We start from the raw sequence: 25,926 nt of genomic DNA, 5'->3' as shown, positions 1-25,926 counted from the left end.
ATTTTTCTGAAGTGGACTTCTGTGCCCACCAATCCATACACAGGAGGCTCCTTCATTCCCTCCTTCATTGGTGCCGTTAATTGTACTTGTGCTTCAGGTGTCTCCTACCTTCTTAAAATGTTAGTTGACGGCCACGAATTATCTGTGCGGTTTTTTCTATTAAAGAAACATGCAATATAGACAGTAGAGTGAGGTCTGATCTTAAACCATAAATGCTACACAGTTAAGAGAAGCCTTTTTTTTTTTTTTCCAGAGCCTGATTTGATAGCATGGCTAAAGGAATGGTTATTAATTTCACATTTTAAAGTTCAGTAAATTATATAACTCTGACACTTGTGTTGGGAAAAATACAAGCAGGCCATTAAATCAGTATTATGTGGCTTGTTCTAGATACCGATATTGAGATCTTGTGTATTTTGAACCAGGAGCTCAAAAGAATTTTTCACCTTTTATTTTGGTTTTTATAGTTGGTCTTTGAAAATGAATACTTCTTTTCAATTACATGCTTAGAAATGCAAACTGATAGCCAAACTGATAGCCACATAAAATAAAACAGTCCCTAGAAAAGGGAATCCTATACTATCAATTAAGATTTTATTATAATTTTTGATAAATAAGCCATTTTGTGGATTTGTTTCCTTTTAAACTTTCACATGAGGTTTTCCATTTAATCTTCAATAAAACTATTACATTTGAATTTGATATCATACTATGGGAGCCAGTTTTTTAAGTCATGGAGTATTTTAAATAATTGTTCAATTACCTATTATCTTTAATAAAACCCTTCTAAGAATGATAGCATATATGCTTGGAATTTCCTTATTTAAAAAGAAAACAGTTTTATTACTATTGATTTTATTGTTACAATATGAATTCCTTCTCTTTATAATATATATAGGCTTTTATAAATAAGGAGCCACCAGAAATAAAAAAAGGAATTTACTGAAATATGTATGAACTATTAACAGTATTTATTATGATTAGACATTTTTGGTAGCAAAACTCAAGAGTATATATTCAAAAAGTATATTTTGTCATTTATGTTATAACTAACATTACGGCCATTACTGTTCAGATTGACTTAGTATGGATATGAAGCATGTAAATAATTACGTTTTAGTAATCAATTATTTTAGTTTTAGTAGGTTCTACAACATGATCGCTCTCATTGTTTGGGTGGATTGTCTCTTATGTAACAGTATACCTTTCAGTAATCTGAGAAGAGCAACAAGAGGTGTCTCAGTTTTTAAAGACTAGATCTTTAAGCATCTATGAATAGTTACGTCAATATGAATTAACCACTTCTGAAGATTTTTGTGTTTTTGAGTTATCTGTATTTTATAGTGTTTATAACTGCTAAAGAATGGCTTGCATAGTACTATGGTATATTATAAAAGGTATTTTTAAATCTTGAGTTTTTAATTAAATTTATTAGGCTGACATTGGTTGTTAGTAAGATTGTATAGGTTTCAAGGGTACATTCCTCTCACCAGCTTTCTTGCTTATTCGCTTGTAACCTTATTCCAGCCAACTAACTGCACGAAGTCTCCAGATCTACAAAATCAATATAGTAGTAATTCCCATAACTACCTCACTGGGTTATTTCAAAGATTACGTGCAAGTCCCACATGAAACACAAGTGAGAAAGCTTCACGCACCTTCTTTTGAGTAATTGTAATAATTAAGTGTTTTGAGAAAATATGGAAAATACTCTGTTACTCATTAGCCTCAGAATTAATAATTAGAATTATCAGGTAAATATTTACTGATTGTAATAGTTTACAGTGTTACTACTTTATATATTCCTTGCGTATCTTGCTACTTGACATTTGTTTTTAAAAGTTAAAGATTATAGTTTTAAACTTGAAATAATGGTAAGGAATAAAAACAAATATGAGATCCATGACACAAAAATCTGTGTTTTTTTTTAAACACTCCACCTTGAGTATAAGAAAACACATTGCCAAAGTATTTGGAGTTAGGGCTTTCTTTCTTCCTTAACATTTGCTATTTTAAAGAAAAAAAGAATAAATGACTTTTAAAAAGGACGCAGAAACTCCTTGGATGTTTTTAAATTAAATCACTGCAACTAATTCTCTCTGTGGAAATGTGACATAAGAAGTCAGCCCTTTGGAAACTGGCTTTGGGAAAACACCAGACACACCCGGTTGCTGTATGAGTCTGTTTCTGTTTGCCTACCACATATAGGGTTTGTAACATAGTCACTGTTTTAAGTTATTTACGCATTGTCCTCTGGCCCTGAAATTTTCCTAGCACATTGCAAAGAAAGAGAAAGAGACTGCCTATTCCCTTTAAGTGTTTAGCCTGTCTGATCAAACTGCTGACATGAGTGACAATTTTTCCAAATTACCATAATTGTGTTCTTTGGATAAAATGCCACATTGCTTCTTTAGGAGCAACTACAGACTTTGGCTTCGTAAAAATGCGTCAGAGACTTTGCTTCCTTAGGACAGTCGGAAATCACAATCAGCCGTGTCTTACTCCCACAGAGTCCACTTCTCATCCATCCGAACAACTACCGCCCCCCCTTTCCTTTCAACAAAATAGGTCTATTAATGCAGTGCACCTCACTCGTATTCACTCCAAAGGAGTTGTATTTGTATTACTGAAAAAGTATCACATAAATACAAATTACATTTTTTCATTAAAAAACTACTTTTCATTTCAGAAAAAAATTCAATTAATTATGAATAGGGTTATGCTTTCATCAGGGAGAGAAATATGTAATTTTTCTCCAGGCCTCAAACGTGTATAATGAAATCTTTTCTCCGAATCCACTCTTAGGATGGATTTTTAAAAGTATAGACTTTATTAAAATCTCAGTTCAATTAAAATGCATTCAATTACTTTAAATCTTTATTAAAATCTCAGGTAAAATTGTACAATGGTGTAAAAGAGACTTGTACTCTTTACCAAGCTGTTAATTCTAACAAATGAACATAAGGCTCACAGGTTTGCTCTTCAGGGGAGAATTAAAAAAAAAAAAAAGCTTTGATTTTGGAATTGGGGGTGGGGGAGGGTTGGAGGTAGAGGTTGTTCTCTAGGCAAAAACTTCAGGGGTGGGTTTCCTTCCACTTCTCATCATAGGTCAATATTACTTGTGAATGTGGATGTGGCACCTTCATCAGAGAGACTCTATGTAAGGGTTTTATTTCACTATCATCTTCGGGTATTTTTGGTACAGTGTCCCTGATTTTTTTTCAAGGGCCGCTAGAAGACGCCATTGAAGAGGAAGAAGAGGAGTGTCCATCAGAGGAGACAGAAATCATCTCAAAGGGGGACTTTCCATTGGAGGAGAGCTTTTCCAGAGAATTTGGGCCTGAAAATCTGAGCTGTGAAGAAGTGGAATTCTTTTGTAACAAAGGTAATCATTAATGGTTGGTTGCGATATGTGACTCCAGTTACGATGATTCTGGAAAGTTTAAAAGGCGCACTGACAGAGTGGAGTACGAGTGCTGAAAGGGCTAACTGCTCACGGTAGTTCATCGGTCTGAAAGTACATGCAGAACTTTGTAAACATGAGATATTATTTTGAAGGGCAAAAGGAGTTACTCTACTTCAATAAGCTCTATTATATATTTAAAGTCTTATGTTAATTGGCCAATTGACTATGAACATTTTCATGTTGATTGGCTAGTTACCAAACTTATCCAAATACCTTTAATGTTTATCAGTTATTCATTTATTTTTTCAACAAATATTTACTGAGCATCAATTGTTTGCAAGGTACTGAGCGGGGCACTGAGTGTCAGCTGTAGTGAGTAGGGGAGAGTCCCTGGCTGAGTGTCTGGCTCTCTCGTAAAGACTGAGCGCTGCCAGTGTTTGACATTGACTTTCAGCACTGAGGGTGATGCCTTTTTTAGATGTTGTCAAATAAGAAAATATATACTCATTCTCCACTCTAGAAACTCTTTTGACACATTAACATTAAACTGGAAGAAGAAATTGAGGCAGTATATCTCAGCTTATTTTTAACCTTGACTTGGACCCCAGGGCTCCCTGCCAGTAACTGTGTATTTACTGGATATGTATACGCCTTTGCTTGCTTTTTCCAGAAGTGAGTTTAAAGTTTCTCATGATTCGTTTTTATTTTTTTATTTGATTGTTTTGTCTCTGAAAGTGAGGGGAGTCTTCTATTGCCTCCTGCACCGACATACAGTTGCACAAGCGTGTGGGTCACTTCCTTATCTTAGAACAGCTGTTTCTGTTGATTTTACCGGGGCGATTTCCCAGAGATCGCCACTGAGAGTGTGTGTCTGTCTCTGTATGTCTGTGTTCACACGATTTATGTTCAGACGTGTATTTTTTAGGCAAACAGAGAAATTATGTGCAGTGGTTTTTAAAAATATTTTTGTGTGAATTTGTTGACTAGACTTGATAGTCTGCCATAAAAGCTCTCCCCCCCCCCGCAAACTGCTAATAATGAACATTTCTCTGTGGCCACGTATACATTTGATACATATTATTAAAATTCCAGTACGACTTCTCATGTTGCTGGTATGAGAACCAAAAGAAGCCAGCCAGTTTCCATCCCTGAGGTTAGTAGAACCCCATGCCCTAAAACTGTGCAGGTGGAGGCAGCCCCACACCTGAGTACACTGAGGTTCAGAAATCCTTTCGAAGAGTTGTTTCTTTGACCATTCTCCTGAAGACCTCAGGATGGCTTTGTAACCTGGTCCTTGTCTCCGTATCAGAGACTTTGGTTGAAAATAAGAATGGAATAGACACAATGGATCAGACAGAATGGTACAGGAAGAATAGGACTTCTTTGTAAGTGAACTCAAATTTCAGGCCAAATAAATGTCATTAGTTCTGGATGCAGAACTGTTTCTTGATGATGTGTAGCCACGGCAACACATGTGAGAGCTGGCGGGGGTTGAAGAGTTTTCGGATCTATTTGAAGACATCCCATTTTCCTTCTTTATCAGCAAATATATCCTTCACTGCACTGAAGGGTACCTACCTTATTTTACATTGGTACAATAAAAAAACCCCCAATAGTTAGAAGGTCCCATGTATTCTTCCTGTTCTTGTCATTTAAAGAGTTAGTACACGGATTCAGACATTTTTGTCAATTTAATTAATGCAGGGAGGCATTAATGACAGGTATGATTAGATACAATTTGCTGTTTGGAATGATGGTTGGTTAAGGCCTATGTTTAATGAAAGAATTATGGAATTCCTAGTTTGAGGTTAGTGGTTATTGGAAGAGAACAGACTTAAGGTAGATGCTCACATGACTACATCATTATGGTCTGCAGACAGTCACCTCCATCCACACTAAAGAGAGTTGAAACTCATGAAAAATAATAGGTTTTTACAAAATAAGAAAAATAAATTACAATTATTAAGAACATTGTTTAATTGATATTATTATTAACTATTGGATGCACTATTGGAAATTTGAAAAATGCATCATAGTAAATAATGTTTTTTCATGTCAGACATAATATATTAAATTATATGCAATTAATACATTTCTTATTATAAACATAATTCTCTAATGTTTAGTTTAAAACTAGAATGTGATGATAAGTGGGAATAAGAATTCTTGTTTCCATATAATATTTTGCAGGATAAGTACTACTATTACTACTGTTTCAGTATTTCCTATTTAATAGGAAAATACTTTCATTATTTTACTGTCATAGAATGAGACCAGGGAATTCCCACTGACACCAGTAGGAACTAGCAGGAAGGAGACACCTCTTTGATATATATTGCACCCCCTTGAGGTCGTACAAGGAACTCCATTCATTTTTCACTTAAGTTGATTAGCCTCAGTAGGAAGAGAAAATTTTCTCTCTGGAAAATTAGAAATTAATCTTTCTGTAGAAATTCACATATTAGTCTTACTGGCATGTAATTATGTTTTCTTGCCAGTTTCGTGGAAGAAGACAGATTAGGTATTAAAAAAGTGTAAGTATGTAAATGGTTAATTATGCCAGTGTCATGTCACAAAAGCAGGTAAGAATTGTTCTTAAGAAAAATATTTTTTCTTTGGATCATTAATGAATCATACCTTTTGCCCATATTCTAAATCATTTATGACAACTTAAAACATGTCAATACACATAGGAAAATGAATTGGTTAGTTTGGAAAGTTTCTTCACCTAAAAATCTAGCCATGACCAAAATTTAGCAATGATATGGTTGCCCAAATTGGTACAAGGGATAACATTTTGAACATCCAAGGATTTTCCCCAATTAAACAAAGGATAGTAGTTAAAAAATCTCTTATCACAAAAACATGGCTAGAATATCTTGTTTTCCAAACAAGATGTTTTGACACATTGTCAAGAAAGATTACTGAGGATGAGCGTATAGTTATGATATCTTTATTAATGTTTCAGCCACTGTGTTTTGTATAAAAGCAATCATATACTATTGTGATTTCCTGCTTTAAAAAAATGAAAATAGACTCTTTGCTGACACATAGCTTATTATAAGTTGAAGTTCTTCCTTTTGAATTGAGCTACATTATACAGGATATATTTGGTATTTAGAAAGACTACTTATTATTATTATTGGAGTATTTTCCTCAGTTCTATGTGGGTATTATCTGTTAAATTGTTGTAAAAGGGAAGGCTTTTAGACAAGTCTCAAGTAATTTATTAATATTAATAAAGTTTCTAGTCATCATAAAAATGTGATTAAATATGATCGCATCACTCTTATAAGGTAATATTCGACAGTAATGTCAAAAAATGTTGGTAGGAATTTTCTGTTAGCTTTAGATGTGCAGAGTTCTTAATCATATGAGTCTAAAGCATAAATGTTCCCATTAAATTTGGAAAAGATCACCTTTCAATAACCCTTGTTATAGTCACAGACCTAAAATTTGAGTCTGGCAATTCCATTGGAGTTTCCGATGTCACACTTACTTTGAGTCAGTTGCACACTTTATGTTTCTAGTTTTCATCTTTGAAATGAACGTTATTTAAAAAATACTACTCAAGGTTGCTTTGATACGCTTAGATTTTAAGAATTTTAGCAAAACAAAGTGTTTTAATTTGTGTCACCCTTTTCTGTTCCGTGAGTTTAGATTCTTTGGCGTCTTGCCTTACAGTATCTCTGAGAGGAAGGAAACAAGCAAGAATTATTTCCTTGAATTTACAGATGACGAAGACATCAGGCTGGGTCCATAAGTGCTCCACATTTCCTGTGGTGCTGGATTATTTGCTGCAGTGATTTTTTTTCTGCCTTTCTTCTGGTTTATAAAGTAAACATAGAAGTACAGCCGTGCACATTTAGAACTAAGCAAACTGATACAAATTGAAACACAGGTGGTCTGGAAAACAACCTGAGGGGCTTCAAGTTTTGTCCCCGCTCGAGGGTGGGAACTCTTTTATCTATTGGCAATTCTTGGATTAATTTAGAGACAGTAAGCTTCATGGTGAGGTTGGCATGGAGCAGTTCTAAAACTGGTCTACTATTATTAATTGTTTGGAAGAGAGCTTCCTCATAAAAATATTCAAGTTTGTTAATGACTAAAGTGGCTAAGCAGATCTTGGGGCACAGTCCAGGAGAATGTCACAGGACATGTGAACAGGAAGAGAAGTATCAGGTCAATGTCACTGTGGGCTAGTAAGAAAAAAAGAAACCTAAAGAAGCTTTATGTGGGGGAGCTCTGAATTATCCATAATGATTATCTACAGAAGTCACCGAGGCTCTTTACAAACTGTTTTCTGATGGCATCTTTAACAAAGGCTGAAAGGGCAAAACGATGCCGTCAATGCTGGTTTTGGAAGAAAAGCAAGCCTTACTTCTTGTCCCCGTTTCCAGATATGGAGAATAATGAGAGAAATCACTGGATAGAGTGCTTTACTGAGAGAGATAAACTAACACAGGGTGGGGCAAAAGTAGGTGTAAGGTTGTTTGTATGGGAAATAATACTGTAATTAATAAACAATGCAAGAATAAATTCTGGGTTTTGTGTACTCACCACTGTAAGCCTCCTTTGCCCACCCCGTATTAGAGCCCCTTAATCTGGGAAGGTTAGGGTTGAACAAAGGGAGCCCAGTGGAAATCCACAACGTAAGGAAACAGGACGTAAAATGCGTTTTTCTCATGACGTTAACAAAAATTTGATATAGTAGTATGCAGAAAGTAAAGGGAATATTTCTATTTTAAATAAGTTTTAAAATAGAAAATGCAAGGCATGTTAAAGAAAACCGAATACAACCAGAGTTACTTAGATTTGGATTTCGCTATATCTCCGGAAGTAATTAATACCAAATCCATAGCAAACATAAATGGATATTTAATTGGGTTGGCGGAAACTTCCAGTTCTGTCCAATAGATCAAATTCAATACAACTCAGCCCATATAGTAAGCATCTGCTATGTGCCAGACCCCCTTCTCAGTGTTGGGGACACAGCAGTAGACAAAAGGCAATCCCATTTTCAGGAGGAGAGCGTGACAATAAATCAAACACTTACACTGTGTGATATGATGGGTGATGCTTGCCACTGTGAAGAAAAACAAAACGCAGTGTGACTGAGTGATATTGTGTATGTGTGTGTGCGCATGTGCAGGCTAGTTTATAAGTAGTCACGGGAGAGGTGAACTTTGAGCAGAGACCAGGGAATCGGGAGCGAGCTCCTACTACTGAGTCAGGTTGGCTGTATCTATGAGGCTGATGTTGCAGGGAGCCAGAAGAGGACAGCAGAGAGCTGGGGAGTAGGAGAGGTGTCATCATACCTGTGGAATTCCTTGCTCTAGGAATTTTGGAGTCCCACCACTTTGGGAGGCTTGCAAGAGCCACAGGCGAGACTTGGGGGGTAACTGGGACAAGAGGCATAGTGATAACATTACCTAGAGAAGAAAGGGCTGCGGAAAGTTTACAAAAGCCTCATAGACACAGACAACAGCATGGTGCTCACCAGAGGGGAAGGGGGGATGGGGGAGGTAGAAGAGGGCAATGAGGGATAAATGGTGATGGAGGGAGACTTGACTTGGGGTGGTGAACACACAATACAATATGCGGATGATGTGTTATAGAATTGTACACCTGAAATGTATGTAATTTTGTTAACCAATGTCACCCCAATAAATTCAATAAAGTTTTTTTAAAGGCAGGAAATGTTAGCCAGGGAACTGGGGAAGCTGTCAGGAGATACAGATAACCCCAATCAGAATCATCCTAGTAGCCAAGGGCTTGATGAGACTCCATCTGTAGCTCATTAATGTGGTTTCCAGAAGAGCAGTTTGGGGTGTTTGAGGAGGGTGTGTGTCACTTTGCTCTCTTCCACGATACCAGAGCTGGGTGTGTGTTTCTGTATGTTTTCACATCCTTAAATCGGAAAGATAAAGAGTAGGAGGCGTGAGGATCGGAATCATTTTCATTATTGTGCTTACCTATTTCTACCAATAGGTTGCCAGAGATATTGAAATGCCCCCCTCCCCCACCCCTTCCTTTCTTTCTGTCTGTAAATTCTGTAGCTTTGTTTAACATTTAAGAAATAACTGAGGAAACGCCATTTCTTGATAGAGTATAACAAACCCAAGTCTAGATTCCTGGCATGTAAAGCAACAAAAATATTACCTAGATCCTTAATACTGTTCTTTTTTTCTTAAACCATGACTGTGGAAGAAAGAAAACATACCTTCATACAGACATGGCTGAGGGAGTGGTAATTGCTTGTTTTCCGTTTGACCCAGTGTCAAAAATTCATGCTATTTTATTTCCTATCTTCTTTTCACTTTTGTTATTTTTTTAGTTCAGGAAGTCTGTTCACCTGTATTTCACAAACCCCTTTCAATCCATGTGGATTCTTTCTGCTCCTTTATGCCTTTAATGATAGGTTTTGTCTCCTCTAACTCTTGGGCAACTGGAATCAGAATCCGCAAAATGCGGCTCTACCACAATCACTTCGAGTTCCATGCGGAGGGAGATGTTGACAGGCAACCTTGCTCCCTTTTTTCTTAAAGGGATTAAGAAGCTGAGCTTTTAAAATTCTTGCATATAACATTGACATTTCCAGAGTACGTTTGGACCAGGGAGTTCAAAGAGAAGGAATAAAAAAGAAAAGCCAATATGACTTTGTTTTTTACCTTGCTGGAGGAGCTGTTTGTGCAAATCGCCTATAAGCTTATTGACCTGAATCTTTGACTCCTTGTTTTCTCTGGATTTGGCTGGAGTGGAGACACTGATGGAGCCCTGATAGAGCTGATTGAACAGCCCCCAGCTTTGCTTGGCACGAACCTCCCTTCCCTTCTCCGCCACCTCCCCCTCCCTCCACATGACATTATTGTTCCTTGGCAAACCCTCTCTTCTCCTGGATTCAGTACTTCTTTTTTTGTAATCTTTAAATTTTTCTTATATAAGTCATCCAACAATGCAAAATGAAAAGGAATTCACTTTTGAAAATAGAAATGAAGGCTGTAATTGTCTTACTTATATTTTTATTTCATGAGGCTGACAAAAAAGAAAACCCTATAACATTTTTAGTTTTCATTCTTTTATGGCCACCTTAAAATCCTCAAAACATAGTTTTTTCTTTGGAATCAGATTGATTTTTTCTTAAACCACCACTGTTGGAAAAATGAGGGAGCATTTGAAAGCAAATTATTCTCATAAAGGTACTGGAGTTTTCTTTGTTTTGATGGAACCAGAAGGTGTATAAATTTTGTCCATGACTTTGTGTACATAAAGGCTCGTGCAAGCTTGGTCTGTCTACGTCATCTCTGATCCCAGATATATTATCGGAACAATTTCAACGGAAGTGAAATGATTGATATTACGCTGTGTCGAAATGACTCATGATGATACAATTTTTACAAATCATGTATGATAATTACACCACTCTCTTGCATTTGATCAAGAAAATTCATTGTTGCCTGTGAGCTGACCATCAGTGGATCACTGTGCAATCTGCCAGGCAGGTTTTGAAACATATTAAAATTTGATAAAATATGTAATTACGTAGTTCTTTTGTAATTTATGAAACAATTCCACATTGTAATAAAGTATATTTTATCCTGCTTCTACCGGACATATAAGATGTTGAGAGATATTTGCCCAAGTTTTCATTACCTCCTTATTTTATATCACCATCATTGTTAATAATAAAAATTGCAAGTTAATATAAAGCCATTTTTACTATTTTAGAAATTGTCTTTTTACTGGTATGTTTAAGGATTTTGCAAGTGTAAGAACATTTTTTTTGACTAGTAAAATTTAGTGTAGGTTTGTTGTTTTTCCTACAATGCTGAAAGTCACAGAGAAGTAAGAATTTATTTAATCTCCTGTTCTGTATACACATCTAGGCATCTGGATATTAGGAGATATGACATTTGCGTGACTGACTGACTTTTTCCCTTTCATCTAGTATTGCATTAATTGATCGTTTGTTTTAGCTGAGCACTATAAAGGAGAGCTACTTATTTGTAAAGCCATCTTACTATCTTATTGCTATGTTGTTTTGTCAGTGATGTTTCAGGTTGAATGAAGAAAGTAGTTTTGATCAAGTTGTAATGATACAAATAGCAATTTTAAACTACAAATATTGTTATGGCAGTTTTATTTGATGAAATTAAATATATATGTAAATCATGCAGATCTACATTCATATCTACCAATCATTTACATCTAGCAACTCTTACATTTCTGTTTAAAAGAAAATTAAAAGTATGAATAGGTTTGGGAAACCTGGAAAGCTAATTTATTTATCATAGGAATTATTGTAGTTAACAACCCTGAGTTTAACTGTTGATCACATTATGAGTTGAGATAAAATATTATCGTTTTAGGGAAACAGGTCTCTCTCTCCTCTACTTTTTGTCCTTAAACATCATCAATGATTTAAAAATATTTGTTCGGCACTAGAACTTTTTAGTTTTTAATGACATGAGATTTTCAGAGCTCTTAGTCTCCTCATATAAAATTCCTATTTTCTTGCTAGTGTGTAAAAATTTTTACCATGTCTGATTATCATTCCGGAAACGACAGGCAGTCTTAAAGAATTTTGCCCATCTGTTACCTGATGGGATAATCTTTCTCTCTGGTAGTCCTAGGATGTACAAAAGGAAATGCGGGATTCTGCAGTGTGATGAATTCAATTACAGTAATATAGCCCGTCACATTTTTGTTGTTCTCGAAAGGTCAGGTAAAAATAACGGAACGTGTGATCCCACTGAAGTGAGTCCTGGTGACACATGCAGATTGTTGTTTCTGCTTCTTCTTTTTTAGTTCAGTGAGATTCCAGAGCTTGACATTGAAACTACACACCAATTATAATAATTATAATAATGGTAATAGCAACTCTCATTTGCTGATGGCTCCTGAAAGCCCGACGTCCCTCTGTACTAGTACCGTCTCTAATCAACTTATGGTCCTGCAGGGGGGATGTTATTTTCACCTGCGGCTTCCCGAGGGTCAGTAACTTGGCCAAAGCCACCAAACTCATAAAGGTTAATGCTGAATTAAAACTTAGGTTATTGTACTTGTAAAAATAGAGAACTAATTCTGTGTTCTGACGTGCATCGTTATACAAACCCCGAGGAAGAAGATGAACACAGCTGAGACAGGAAGTATAAAACTTGCTTTCCAAGGTATTTTTAACATGGCATTCTCTAGTTAGACATGTACTAAACATGATGTGTCAGTCAAGAATAAGGGCGTTTATAAAAACAAGAATTAAGAAAAAGTTAAAGTAAGTGAATTAGGGGGGTGCTTAAGATACTTCTATCATTTTGGTATTTCTTTAAAGACTCTCTGTCAGTATTAACCAGCTTGCAGTAAGTAGAAGTAGATTTTGATAGAATGAGAAGGCTATATTGCAAGCTCTTTAGACTCATTATACTAACGGATGACTGTGTTACCCTGGTTCGGTGGCATGAATAAGCCACGATTCTTCACTGTGTGTCTGCTGTGAAGTTGTTTTCAGGTAATTCAAAAGAGACAACCCAAAGTGTGTGTGTATTTGGGCAGAAGCTAGTAATAAACGGCAAGAATGTTTACATGTCCGTGAAAACGCTCTGGATGGGAATTGCGGCCCTGCAGAAATGTTTGCGCCGTGAACTCGTTAAAGCAGCTTGACCTTAACACAAAATAAGGCCGAATAAAAAGTGGAGAAAGGAAGGAAGGAAGAGGGGAACAGGGCATTGTTTGCAGGGAAAGCTCTGGGCACTGTGAAAACTTTTCATTTTTCTGAAGGAAATGCAGTACCACAGATGGTAAGAGTGGAAGTGAGATAAACATAGGAACTGGAAAAGTAAGCAACACATTCTAACAGGTTCTGTATCAAAGATCTGGAGAAGTAGAGAGATTAGACAAGGAGCTGTTCCGAAACTTGACAGTGGCTGCACATAGCAGCGATGGAAAGTGGAATTGCACAGACAGTAGGCTGTGATTATATTTTTCTGACAGTGAAAAAGGAGGGGCTCTTTGAGGGTTATTTTTAAAGAGAGAGATGTATCAAGCTGGAAATCTACAGTACAGATGTGTAAACACTTTTTCTTCCTACCTATTCAACAACAGAAATTTCTGTTGTTCCCATAGAATTAGCAGGACACTATAGTTGGGGTCTTAGATAAGTTTTTTTTTTTTTAATGCAAATTACTATCCAGTCTAGCTAACCAATACTGAAAACCTGTCTTGTTTATTTCTGGTTGTGTGATCTTACCATAGATGTGTGTCAGTGCCCATAGGTGTATGTACAAAGGCAGAAAGGGGAATATATACAGAATGTTCTCATTTCTTCAGGACACAGTCATCTAGTAAGTGAAGGAAAATATGTGCACAAGGGAGACGAGAAATTACGCAGAAGTGGGGAAAAGGCTGGCTTGGAACTGATTAAGGCAGCGGTGTGTTCATGTTCCAGCTTCCTTTCGGTAATGCACATCATTCTATTATGGAAGCTGTTCGCCCCCATGTATCTGCCTCATTTAATCCTTCTGTCCTGTGCTCCTGTAGCCCAGCCTCGTGGCTGACTACTAAAAGGAGTAGCAAAATACAGTAACTCATAACAAGAAACAAGCCTACAATTTACATAGAGTGATACTGGGGGAAAAATGGACAGGGGGAAAAAAGTTTATATCCTAAGGAAAACCCAGTTTAGAAAAGAACAATGTTTTCCCTACAATACTGGCAGTTGTGTTGGGGAACTTTTAAGGTGGTTCTAAAAAGGTCAGATCATTAATAAATGGAAAGAATTTTGGAAATTTATGTAAAGTGAACATCTTGTCCTCATACTTAATATTACCAAATAAATATTAGATCTACTCACCTTCTTAGTTTATCTAAAAATTATTTAATTAGATATTCTTATATTGAATAATAGACCTAAGACTTGTAGCTCTAAAACTCCTCACTTATAAAGACTCATTCCAAAGCGCTGCACCTAATTTTGTAATTGTAACTTTGTATTCTTCTTTTAAGGAGGGCCTCCCAAATTGTATAAGCTTCAGGGCCCACAGAACATGAATCAATCCCTGTTACTACCTTCAGTCAATAGTGGTGGCCCCATAGGAGACGGCCGTGATCAAGGATGCTAAGTGTGGCTTCAAGTTTCTAGCTTTTGTAAAACCTCGAATAAGATTTCTAAAATGTCTCAGTATTTATAGTAGGTATTTTAATGTCAAGTTTATTATCATTATGGGATAAATTGCCCTGAGCCTAAAGAGATCACAGATTACGCCTGAACGTACTGTGTTAAAAATTAAAACAGAGAGGAGAAAAAATTCTCCCACATTCTTGAAAGTCTAGACGATGCTGTGGATACTGTGTATGTTTATCCTGTGTTATCATCAGCAGCCGAGGACCTCTTGCTGTCCCCAAAGGAGGAGGGAAGGGGGGGGACCCTGTGGTAAAGAGTCTGAATGGGTCTTGCGATAGTATACTTGGTTGGAATAGCCCTAGTGGTGGAAGCCAGATATGGATCTGAGCTGGGGGGTGAGGTTGACATGACCTGGAATCCCTTTCTTCCCCCATAGATTTAAAAACTTCATTAGTATTATTCAGCAGTAAGAATAGAATCCTGGAAGTTTTCACAGACTTTCCCACTTTTACCTCGTTGTCCAGAACATAGTCTTAAGTAGTGGTCCACCTCACTGAAAGGGAGGCTGGGAAATGTAGTCCTTTTCATCAGGTGGCCACGTGCCAACTCTAAACTTTGTTACTATGCAGAGTTTTCAGCTTATGCAAAGGGCATAGTTTTTTGTCTTTACTTGATTATTGGGATAATTAATGACTGAAAGCCAGTTACATGCATATTTTATCCAATTGATTAAGTATTTATTGAACATCTATTGGGTTGGCCAAAAAGTCCATTTAGGTTTTTCTATAAAATAAAAGACATATTTTTCATTTTCACCAATAATTTTTTTTGTTTTGGATATTTTGAGTATGTCAGCTATCCCCTGCATGCTATAATGTTTATTGTTCTCAGTTAATGTCTTGATTTGGTTGCTATCAACTTCAACTGGTCCACCAGACTGTGGAACATTGTCCAGTGAGAAATCTCCAGCATGAAACTTTACAAACCACTTTTGACGCTTTAGATCAGTCACAGCATCTTCTTCATACACTGCACATTTTTTTTGCATTTCAATGGCATTTTTACCTTTCTTGAAATAATAAAGCATAATATGCCAAAATGTTGCTTATTTTCTTCCATCTTCAATATTAAAATGGCTACACAAAAATTCGCTAATGTTGATGTTTTTTTAAAATGCACCCTGACATGCCAGCTGTCACAATACAATCTGACAAAATTGTTTCAATGGAGTTAAAAACAATTAAGTGGCACCAGAGCCTTCTTATGGAAAAAAACCAAACGAAGTTTTTGCCAACCCAAGACTACATCCGACATTGTGAGACATGTGTGAATACCATGTGAGAAAACACAAGGAAGGTTCTGGCTATCCTGGAATTTAAATTATAATGGGGAGATGGACATTAATAAATTCACACAAGTGGTACAGTGTGGTTTGACCCAGTGAGGATGTTCAAAGGAAGTGTCCTTAAGAATGGCCAGCTTGAGATGGCATGTAATGCTGAATAGGCATTAACTAGGTAAAAAGAAGTCATAGGGCCTCAGGGAGAGGGAACAGCACAAGGTCAGCAAGAGCCTGGTGAGCTTACAAAGAGGGAATGGGCACAGTAGTGTGAATTGACCCAGGAGAGACGGGTATGGGCCAGAGAGATCAGGAAGGACAATGAGCCTAGGATGAAGGACAGGAAATAGTGAGAGGAAACATAAGAGGGGAAAGTAAATATCTTGAAAGTTGAAACATTAAATGCAATTTGAGCTTCCCCTAAGCCAGAGTAGAAAGAGAAAATGGAAGTGTAAGTTATAATTTCAATGGTCAAGCAGTAGAAAAAATAGTTTATCAAGAGAAATAAAGGTTATTACCTATTTGTGAGCTGTGAGAGTCATTCATTATTAGGGTGTTTGAACCACTGTTCGATAAAAGGTGTTCAGGTATGGACTGAAGTCTTTGTTAGTTGCTGCCCCAGTCCAGGCATTCTCCACTGTCCATAGCATTTTGGATATATGGCTTGGAGAAAGTCTATTTAGAATAAGTTAATTATGTTGCATTAATGGAACTCTATGCAAAAGAGTGATTGCATATGAATCATATTCTTAAGTGGATTATGAGAGAGGAATAGCATCTCTGGAATGAATCATTTTGTTAAAAGGAAAGACTAAACAATAAAACTATATGGAGAACAATGTTCAAATAAACCTTCTCAAACCGGTTTGATCTTTCTGTGTAGATTAGGTTGGCTTATTGGGGAGACAGTTTCAGAGACTGAGATTTGGCTTTACCTTTTGTCATTGGTAGTGATGATAATGAGTTCCTAAAATGAATGTTGGGCTTGAAGCTAGATGACTGAGACCAGCAAATGAAAGAGAGAAGGATTTCTTGATGGCAGAACAGATCTGTGAGTAGGTAAATTACGGCTCCTCATTTCCAGACTCCCAGACATTATTTGTCTTTTCCTTAGAACAAGAAGTGCCTTAATTGTGTAGGATCCGCCTCCAAATGGAATAGAGTAGATGCAGTGATTTTATGTTTTGGGTTTAAAAAAAATTTTTTTTTGGAGTGGGGGAGCAGTGGAAGAGAAAATAAAAAATTATTTAATATAAATTTTCAATACATATTGTAGAACATCTTTAAAATAAGATGTCGTTCCCCCATACTTTCTTATATATTTGAATTTTTCAATGTTGAGAGAAACAGTGAGGAATAAAATTCTTTGAGTGATATACTGCTAAGAATTTGCCTTATTTTAACTCGTGAAAATACCCCGTATGCTCCAGATCATCAGTGAACTTAAAGATTGAGAGAAGCCCTTTCCACATGAAGGATGGTATTGACATCAAGGACTGTACTGTGGAAAGAATTCTTCCTAAATTATCAAAGCGTTTAATGTGACTTTTATTTGCTATCGTGACCATAAATGTTAGTATTTTCAATATTTGTCCTTCCTGGCTATAATCAAATGCCACGAGTTACAGTCACCACCCATTGACGGTAGAGATGGAGTTTCTTTCACAGTAAGACTTACCCCTGGACCACTGTCATCCACTGTTTCAGGCTGTTTTCCCATCCAGGGCCTGAAAATGTGTAACAAAAGAAAATGTGGATTCTGTTGTTTGAAGCTGTGTAATCGTTCATACCCTGGGATATGAGAAGGCTATTATATGTTACAAGGAAATTGCCCACGTTTTTAAAATTCATTCTCTGCTGAGCACAACTATCCAAAAACTTGGCAAAAATCCTATGTTTTCTTATACATTTATAATAAGTTATAAGGAGACTTGAGTCAGACACCATTATAGGGATCCAGAATAAAAAAAAACCTGTTCTTTTCTGTTGAAATGTCTAGATTTCCTTTTAGGTATTTAGCAGAAAATCACCACATGTTTTTATTTTTGCATGTGGAGATATGACTGTGTCTGTGATTTGGCAATGCAGAATTAATTTAGAATGACACTTTTGTTTGGGTGATTGGTATCCGAACAGTTGTTTTAAGCCAAAAGATATTGTGAGACTATTAGGCAAAGCAAACAACACGGAATCTTAAACGTAAATGCCCTCGCCCTTCAATACGAGCTGTAGTTTGCTGGGTTTGACTGCTAAAGTACTTTAACCAAAGCTATCTTGTCTGATGATAAAACCATAAGTGTATGAAGCTCACACATTTTTCATCTCTTTTACGACCTTATCTTTCATGAGCGGCTTCTGTGAAGGTATCCTAACTATAGGAAGCACCTGGAAAACATGTGTGATATCTTTTCTCTGATAAGCAGTTGTGAACAAGAAAGTAGATCTGTCACTTCTGAACTGTTCATTGTTAAAAAATACTTTGATGATTTAGCTGATTGCAAAATACATTATAGGGCTGACTAACAGCTACAGTAACACTCCTAGTCAAGAAAGTTCAATAGTTATATTGTACAAGAATTTCTATAAGAGGTTACTATTGATAGGAACTACGTGGATTAAAAGAGCGGGGTTGAGGAAGGCTGTTTGGCTGCATGACTGCTTTCAAACTCTGCTGCTATTTTGTGCTGCAAGAGTGACTGTCTCAGAAGGTGCCAAATCTTTAATTTCAACGGAATATCTAACTTTCAGTGAAAAGGTGTTTGTTGGTGTTTTTGAAATTATTTGTGTTTGTCAAGGGGAGCCTCTTGTTTTACCACCTTGCCAACGGTACCTAATATGGAATTTAAAGATTCTTTTTCAAGTGTTTCAAAGACTATTTTCCAGTGCATTTTCCCCAGTCATTTGTGGTGTGTATTATATTGCTCAATAACACCTTCAATTTCCTCCTATAGGGCTCTCATTGATTCTGAAAACTAGACTAAGAAAAATAGAAGGGCCCACAAAATATGCCTGATATCTTTTAAAAGAGCAACAAAAGAGTTTAATCTTGTGATGGAAAACCATTAACTCCATAGCCATAATTTTAGACATGTTATAGATTTTGTTACCGCTTGACATTTATTCCATTTCATTTTTTTATGAATTGGTTTCTGGGTATATTTAGTGATTATCCCATTAATGGTGTTTGCACTTTGCTAAAAATACACTGAAATTTCTATTTAAAAGTATGTGAATAAAGAATTTAGCAAGTAAATGAATGGATGTCAAATGCATTCCTAGCTCTCTCTGTAATTCTCCTTCTGGTGTCCTTTTCTCTCCTGCTTTCCTCTTTTTACCAACAAAACTTTCAAAGCTGTATCTTAACAAACTTGTTATTGTTGTGTGGGCTGTTAATTATTCATGCCATTTTTCATAAGCTACTCTAGAGTGCCAATTTTAAACATAAACATAAAGAAATGGATAGAAGTAAAAAAGGACTATGGTTAGTATAGTCATTTCCATTCAAATCAAGTAGAAGCTGGAACTGGGTTAATACCAAAATGAAGTTTTGTTTATAAATTTTCCATGAGCACAAATTTATTGATAGGAAAGAAGCAAGTCTCTATTGTGAGGGGAAATAGTGTTTTTTTTTTTAAGGTAATTCAGAGATTTCATATTCAATTAAATTATTTTTTAATCATTTCATTTTTCATTAAGAAGGAGATTAAGAACGAATTAGGTAAAAACATTACCATTAAAATGAGAGCTAGTTTCCTGAGATAAACTGAGAAGATGAAGGCTGTAAAAGTTGAAAAATATGACATATTTTAGTTATTAAATAGAAACAGTGTGCTGAAAGCAATTAATTAGTGAATGTAATGCTATTGCAGTAGATGATGGTAAAAAGAATGAAACCAAAATCTAATTACTTCACTGGTCAGTGAGCAATGGTTATTGATTAAGCCTCTGTGTATAGTTGATTTTGCTAAGTTCCAACTAAATTGTAAACCTTAGAAAAAAAGTAATACTTACAAAGATTGAATCCATTGAACATTTCATTCTGATATATAAGCATAATGAAGAAACAAGGTATATATCATCAGGGGCTGGAAGTATGGACTTTGGATTCAGACTGACTCAGGCTCAGTTCCTGGCCCTGCCACTTACTAGCAATGTGCCTGAGCAACTTCTCTCAATTTACTCTTATGAAATAAAGGGCTCAGTGCATGGTAGAGTCATTGAAGTGATGTCGTAAAGCGTTCAGCTGGTGCTGTGTGAAGCTCAGGAAGCAGTAGCCACGTTTAGGTCTAAGACAGAATATGAGCCTCACGACGTGGTATCTGCTTTATTGATCTTTACGATTTGTGTATTTGGCACATAGCAGATGTTAGATGAATATAAATTTAATTCTGACCCATTTCGTATTCTACACTCTAGTGTGTCATTTTATATGACATTCTTAAGGTATTGGTCATCTTTTCCTCTTTTGCATTCTTTCTTTAAGAAAACACCCTTAAATAACCAAGCAAAAACTTTAAACTATTCTTCTCTCTCAGAATTTATTTTCATTAAAGTGATATATATATTACACATTTACCCAGTTTTACAAATGGCTTAAGTAAATGCCATTTCTTCTGAGCTGCTCATTGTGTACGACCATTTTTGCAGTACTTCTTTAATTAAACACTCTGTAGTGTCTTTTCAGTGGTCAGAATGATATGTGCTGCATTATGAAACAAATTAGAGCAAAGCATTCCAGGAATCAGGATTATCACTACTGAGTGTTACTCCAGATGTTGGTACTACCAAGTTGAAATCTAAGCTCTACAGTTTTGATTTGGCAGTTCAGTGACATTTAATGAAAATAATTTGTTATATGAAATTACTAGTTCAATCAAGCCCTTAATAAGCTGAATTACGATATTTTCATTTTGAGCAACTTACCACATTTCTCTGTGCCTCAAAGGTCTGTTGAGATTTGTAGTCATTCTATCATTTTCTTTTCCTAGTGATACTGAGTAAGTGTAATTGTGGGTAAATTTGACCTATACTGAATGAAAGAAAGGACTTTGTCCAGTTAACCATCACATAGTAGCAATATTTCTCTTTTCTCTTTGGCATCTTAAAACTTCACCTGGATCCCACTCTGGTATCAGTGAAATGTCTTTAGTTTCAGCACCTTCAAGCGGCCATTTTTCTTGTGTAATAACTTAATTACTATAATGTTTTTCATAAGGGAATCTTTGGGAAAGTGGCTCCTAATTTTAATCTGAAAAATGGAGCCTCGGGACATTTTACCTATAGAGTTCACTTTCATCTAAGATCATGCCTCCAAAATGTCAGACACTTACTGGCTCCTTCCTCCAGGCAGCTTCTCCTACACCCAGTCTGGGTTCGGCGTCATGCCTGTGCGCTCCCCAACTGCTCCCACCCACGCAGTCATCACGTGAGGCTGCAGTCTCTTGAGTTGTCATTGTCCCAGACTGCAAGTTATGGGAGAAGAGGGCCAGTCTTTGTTTTCTATTCTTAGTAGTCGGCACAGTGCCTAGGAATCAAAAAGTAGTATTTTAATCGTAAAGAATGGTTTATATCACCTCTATTCAAGAAAGATGAACATGTATAGATTCAAATGAAATGTTTCAGCTTCTAATTTTTGTCATTGTAATTACTCTCATATAGTCTTCCAAATATGCTTGCTTTTCACTATATTTCTCATTATTTTTCCTTCCAAATATGTAATTTGCCTAATAAAGTATTTCAGAGTAGAGTTCACTCTCGTCTTACGAGAATTTTCGGGAAGGATATCTGAGACATGAGTTAGAGCTGCTATAGCGTGAGTAAGACAACTCGAAGACCAGAGGTCTGACGAGGTGTGCTCATAGGAACTCAATAGACATGTGTTGGTTACCATACTTATGGCACGTGGTCCTATCAGTCGCCCACTGAAATGACTCATGCTTCGCACTGACTTCAGCATGAAGGGAGAACTCCAAATTAATCATACTAGGTTCTCCCTGGTCAATGTCATTTTGTGCTTCTGGCCTCTAAATTTCTGTGTCTTAATTGTTCTCATTTGGGATTCTTCATAAGCTGCTCTGATGGTTGGTTTTTATAAGGGGTTACCTCTCTTATGCATATTAACTTTCTTCCTTACCTAGATTATATGGTTTTTAAGAGAAAGTAATTTGTTTTCTTTTTCATATATTTCTTGTATCTTCACAAATATGCTTTCTAAATGTAAGTGGTTGGTTGAATCTTGCATGGAACCACATTTCCAACAATTTAAATGTAATAATAAAATTCATGAAGATTTACTCATTTGTGTGACCATAAGGGGGATACAGTTAATATCTGAACATAAAACTTAAGTTTTCCAAGTAGTTCTGCCCAGGATTTTACTTTCTGTTCTCTGGGCTCTTACATATGTGAATGGTCTGATGCTTGCTTATTTATGTGTTGTCCTGGAATTATTATCCATCTCTTTCAGCTGTGAACGGTCCTCTCCCGGACTGGTGTGGTGGGAGTGGGGGGAGGTGAGAAAGGTTGTTTTGAAAGAATGCCAGACCAGCAGTCGGAGAGTCCAATTTCACCCCTAATGTTGTACACTGCTGCTTTGGGCGGCCTCTCCATTCTCCCCATAAACCCTACTGTCCTGCTGTGGTGGAGAGAGATCTACCTAAAGCTGCCTCAACCTGTCCTCCCTGTGATGGCCGGAAGGCACTGTGGCTGAAGTATGGGAAGCTTTGGGAGAGATGACTTATGCAGAAATAAACACAGGAGCCCTAAGACCATATATTGTTACAGACCCATCTGTGCATCAATTTCCCGATCAGCAAATTCGTGTAATCTGGGTCAGATGATCTCCTGAGTCCCCTCTTGTGTTTGCATCCCTGTGTTTCAGACTCATAAGGCATTCGAAGAATGCTTGGAAGGAGTGGATGCTGTTTAAAAATTATGGGCTGCATTCTCTACTCCACTGTTGGGGAGGACATTCTTCTTTGTAAAGTCCCCTGCGTTAGTGCCCTCAGTTAAACACTCAGTCTGTGGAAAAGCAATCAAAAGATTATTTTACCTAGGTTATAGATTCTAGTCCCCACGAAAAATAAAGTGCGGGATAAGTCAGTATTTCCCCAAATTGGGTCAGGTGTCCCTGGGGTCCTCAAGACGATTAAGATGGTACACTGATATTATATTAAATGGTATTGAATCAATGGGCAAGGAAGTTTTCAAGTTTCTGATATTCTTTGTATTTCAATGATAATGTCTCAACTCCATATTACTATGACTTAAATACCTTACTGTTTGCTACTCTTCCTTTGTATTACAATGAAATGAGACCAGAGACTCAGAGTCTAGACAGACATGGTGGCTAGAGTATAATAGTGTTGCTTTTATTTTTATTGAAGCTAGTTTTCTGATTTACTTCTATTTTTGACATCTAATACTGATTTTCCTCTTATAGCAATGATAACAAGTTCTTGCTTTAAAAAATATATTTATATGTTACAAAATGAGTCAGTTTAAAGAAAGAATAATAGAAATTATTGCAGAAGTCCTATTAACATCACATCAATATTTGTAGTAATAATGAATTCCTGAAAATTCTGTATTTTGTAGGTTTCTTGGAAAGACTTAAAAAATTTGGTGTATTGTTTGTATAATATGAAGATTAAAAACTATTCAAGACTTGGGCAACTCTGTGGAAAATACTTATTGAATACTTCAGAGGGCAAGCAATTTAATTTTAAAAAATTAGCATTATTATATTCAAGATGTAGTTGCCATATTTTTAGTATTCATTCTTTCCATTTCTGATGTCACATTTTCTTGTTATTCTGTTTTCAGGTCTCTATTATAATTTATAAGCAGGTTCTATTTAATATTTTTGTGTTCACCATGTTAAAGTGGATTACTTTCCTTTAAAGCACGTACTTTGTTACATTATCACTTAAAATGAAGGTACTTATAAATTATATTTTTACTTTTAAAATGTGGTTGCATTGTTAATATGTTTCTCCTTCATTGCTAGAACTGTAATTTGGCTCAAAAAGTATTACAGTTTTCTTTTATTATGTGGATATGAAGGTATGGAATTGTACAGACTGGGTGCACTCACTCTATTATAAGCATAGCTCTGTAGCTTCTTGCATTGTAAAGACTGAGTTACTCATTCATCTTATATGCTAATCATTTAATTATGGCCTTTTTAAACCCATTTTAAAAATAAATATGACCTAGATTTAACAAGCCTAAAGCTGGGGGAAAGAAAAATCTTCTTCAAAATAACCTGTATTCAACCCAAAGCATAAATATGTCTTTTCCTACAATATTTAATTTTGTCGGTAGCCTCTTGGCTTTATAACATTATAACTCAGAAATAAGTGAGTGATGGTTTTCTGTATTGAGCATGCTATAAAAAGTACACACTGCTTTTTAAATTTTATTCTTATACGTAATATTAATAACTGCAAATAAAAAACTATGGAAATGTTCTTTATTCTTCATAGCAGTTAACTTTGTTGATGAGTAATGCTGATTTTGTTTATATTATGAAGCTATAACAGATATCAAAGTGATTAGCCATGGACATTTGTCAGTATAATGACTACACCTATAACAAATATATACTTAGACCTCTTCTAAGCACTTCCCTCCCTCTGTGAGAAATTCAATGTCAGATGGGCTTTACTCATTTCCCTTTCTTTCTCTGTGTTGGCGTTTTCTAGGTGTTGAAGAAGGAGCCCAGGAGGCAGCAGAGTCAGATGGGGACACGCCACCGGAGAAGCCAGGGCAGCCTGGAGTAGAGGCAGGTGACTGGGATGGACCAGGTAGGTCATAAAATTAAAAATTCAACCATCTCTTGCTACTATCAGAAATTCACTTCCTTTTCTTAAATTTTAATTAAGTTGTAAAACCCTTACCACCTCGATCTAATTTCTAAAAGTTATGTGTATCTGTACTGGTTATATACAGGAGGTTAAATAACCATCATTGTATAACAATGTTATCTTTTTCATAAACTATAAAACCAAAGTGTTACCTCACTTGAAGTCTTCATTTCATTTTCTTTCATACTCATATAAGAATTAGTCAACTCTACTTGCTTTTTCTTTGAACAGAAACCTTTATGCTTTATCTACATTCAAATTGGGTGTTATTTTAAAGCTTAAAAGCAAAGAACAAATAATAATACTCCAACAAATAAACTAATACTCAGTTTAGTCATATCATAAGTCATAGATTGGATCTCAGTATGTATTTAGAAGTTTGGAAAATACCAACAGATGCCCCCTTTAGATTCAGGGTTTTGGCAACATTTTCATTTTTATGAATGAAAATTAAATTAAATTTTAAAGATCTTGACATCCAATCATTTCAAGAAAAAACAAAAACTGGTCAAAATACTCCAAAACACCAGTAAAATTTTATGTAAATATATATAGCTCATAAAAACTCTGTGAAAAAAACCTTTATATTTGGTGCCAAAGTAATTTACAACTGATGGTATATTTGTAAATGGAAACCATTATATTATAGAACTTAAGACCATAAGTAAGTTTCAAAATAGTTTTAGCTATAATTTCCAAAGCAGTAACGTTTTTCATTAAGAAAGACCCCTATATTTTAGTCACATTTCACCCTTGCATGACTTTGCAAATTGCCCTCTGCTGTGGATGAAGAAGAGAGGAACTCCAATGGTAACTTTCTGAAACCAGCAGCTGGAAAATATAATGCAAACAAAAATGAAGATACATTTAGCATAATGCTCTCCAGTTCCATCCATGCCATTGCAAAGGGTATAAGCTCCTTCTTTCTCTCTGCTGCATAGAATTCCATTGTGTAAATGTACCAAAATAAGCTAGGTGGTGAGGGACAAAATACCATATGATCTCACCTTTAACATAATCAACAAAAGAAAAAAGCAAACAAAATATAACCAGAGACATTGCAATTAAGAACATTGTAACAATAGCCAGAGGGGAGTGGGGAGGGGATAGTGGGGAGAAGGGTCTAAAGGAGCTATTGTAAAGGACACAAGGACAAAATCAAGGGGGAGGGTAGAGGTGGGGAAGGGAGGTGGGACTG

At 36.0% G+C, this 25,926-nt stretch overlaps 1 protein-coding gene across 2 annotated transcripts in view; it reads left to right on the top strand.

The window, feature by feature from the left end:
* The window catches only part of ZFPM2 (zinc finger protein, FOG family member 2), a 440,464-nt gene that overhangs the window by 90,565 nt on the left and 323,973 nt on the right, over positions 1-25,926 (top strand). Inside the window, exons 2-3 of one of the 2 annotated variants that reach the window (XM_045181765.2) lie at positions 3,227-3,385; positions 24,567-24,668. In XM_045181765.2, the coding sequence (XP_045037700.2) occupies positions 3,227-3,385; positions 24,567-24,668 (261 nt within the window). The remainder of the gene's footprint in view (positions 1-3,226; positions 3,386-24,566; positions 24,669-25,926) is intronic. The other variant, XM_053930400.1, reaches the window with a different exon arrangement.

Source organism: Desmodus rotundus, chromosome 8 (genome assembly GCF_022682495.2).
Source record: "Desmodus rotundus isolate HL8 chromosome 8, HLdesRot8A.1, whole genome shotgun sequence".
NCBI lineage: Eukaryota > Metazoa > Chordata > Mammalia > Chiroptera > Phyllostomidae > Desmodus > Desmodus rotundus.
The sequence above is the reverse complement of the archived record's forward strand: the minus strand, read 5'-3'. Positions and strand labels throughout refer to the sequence as shown.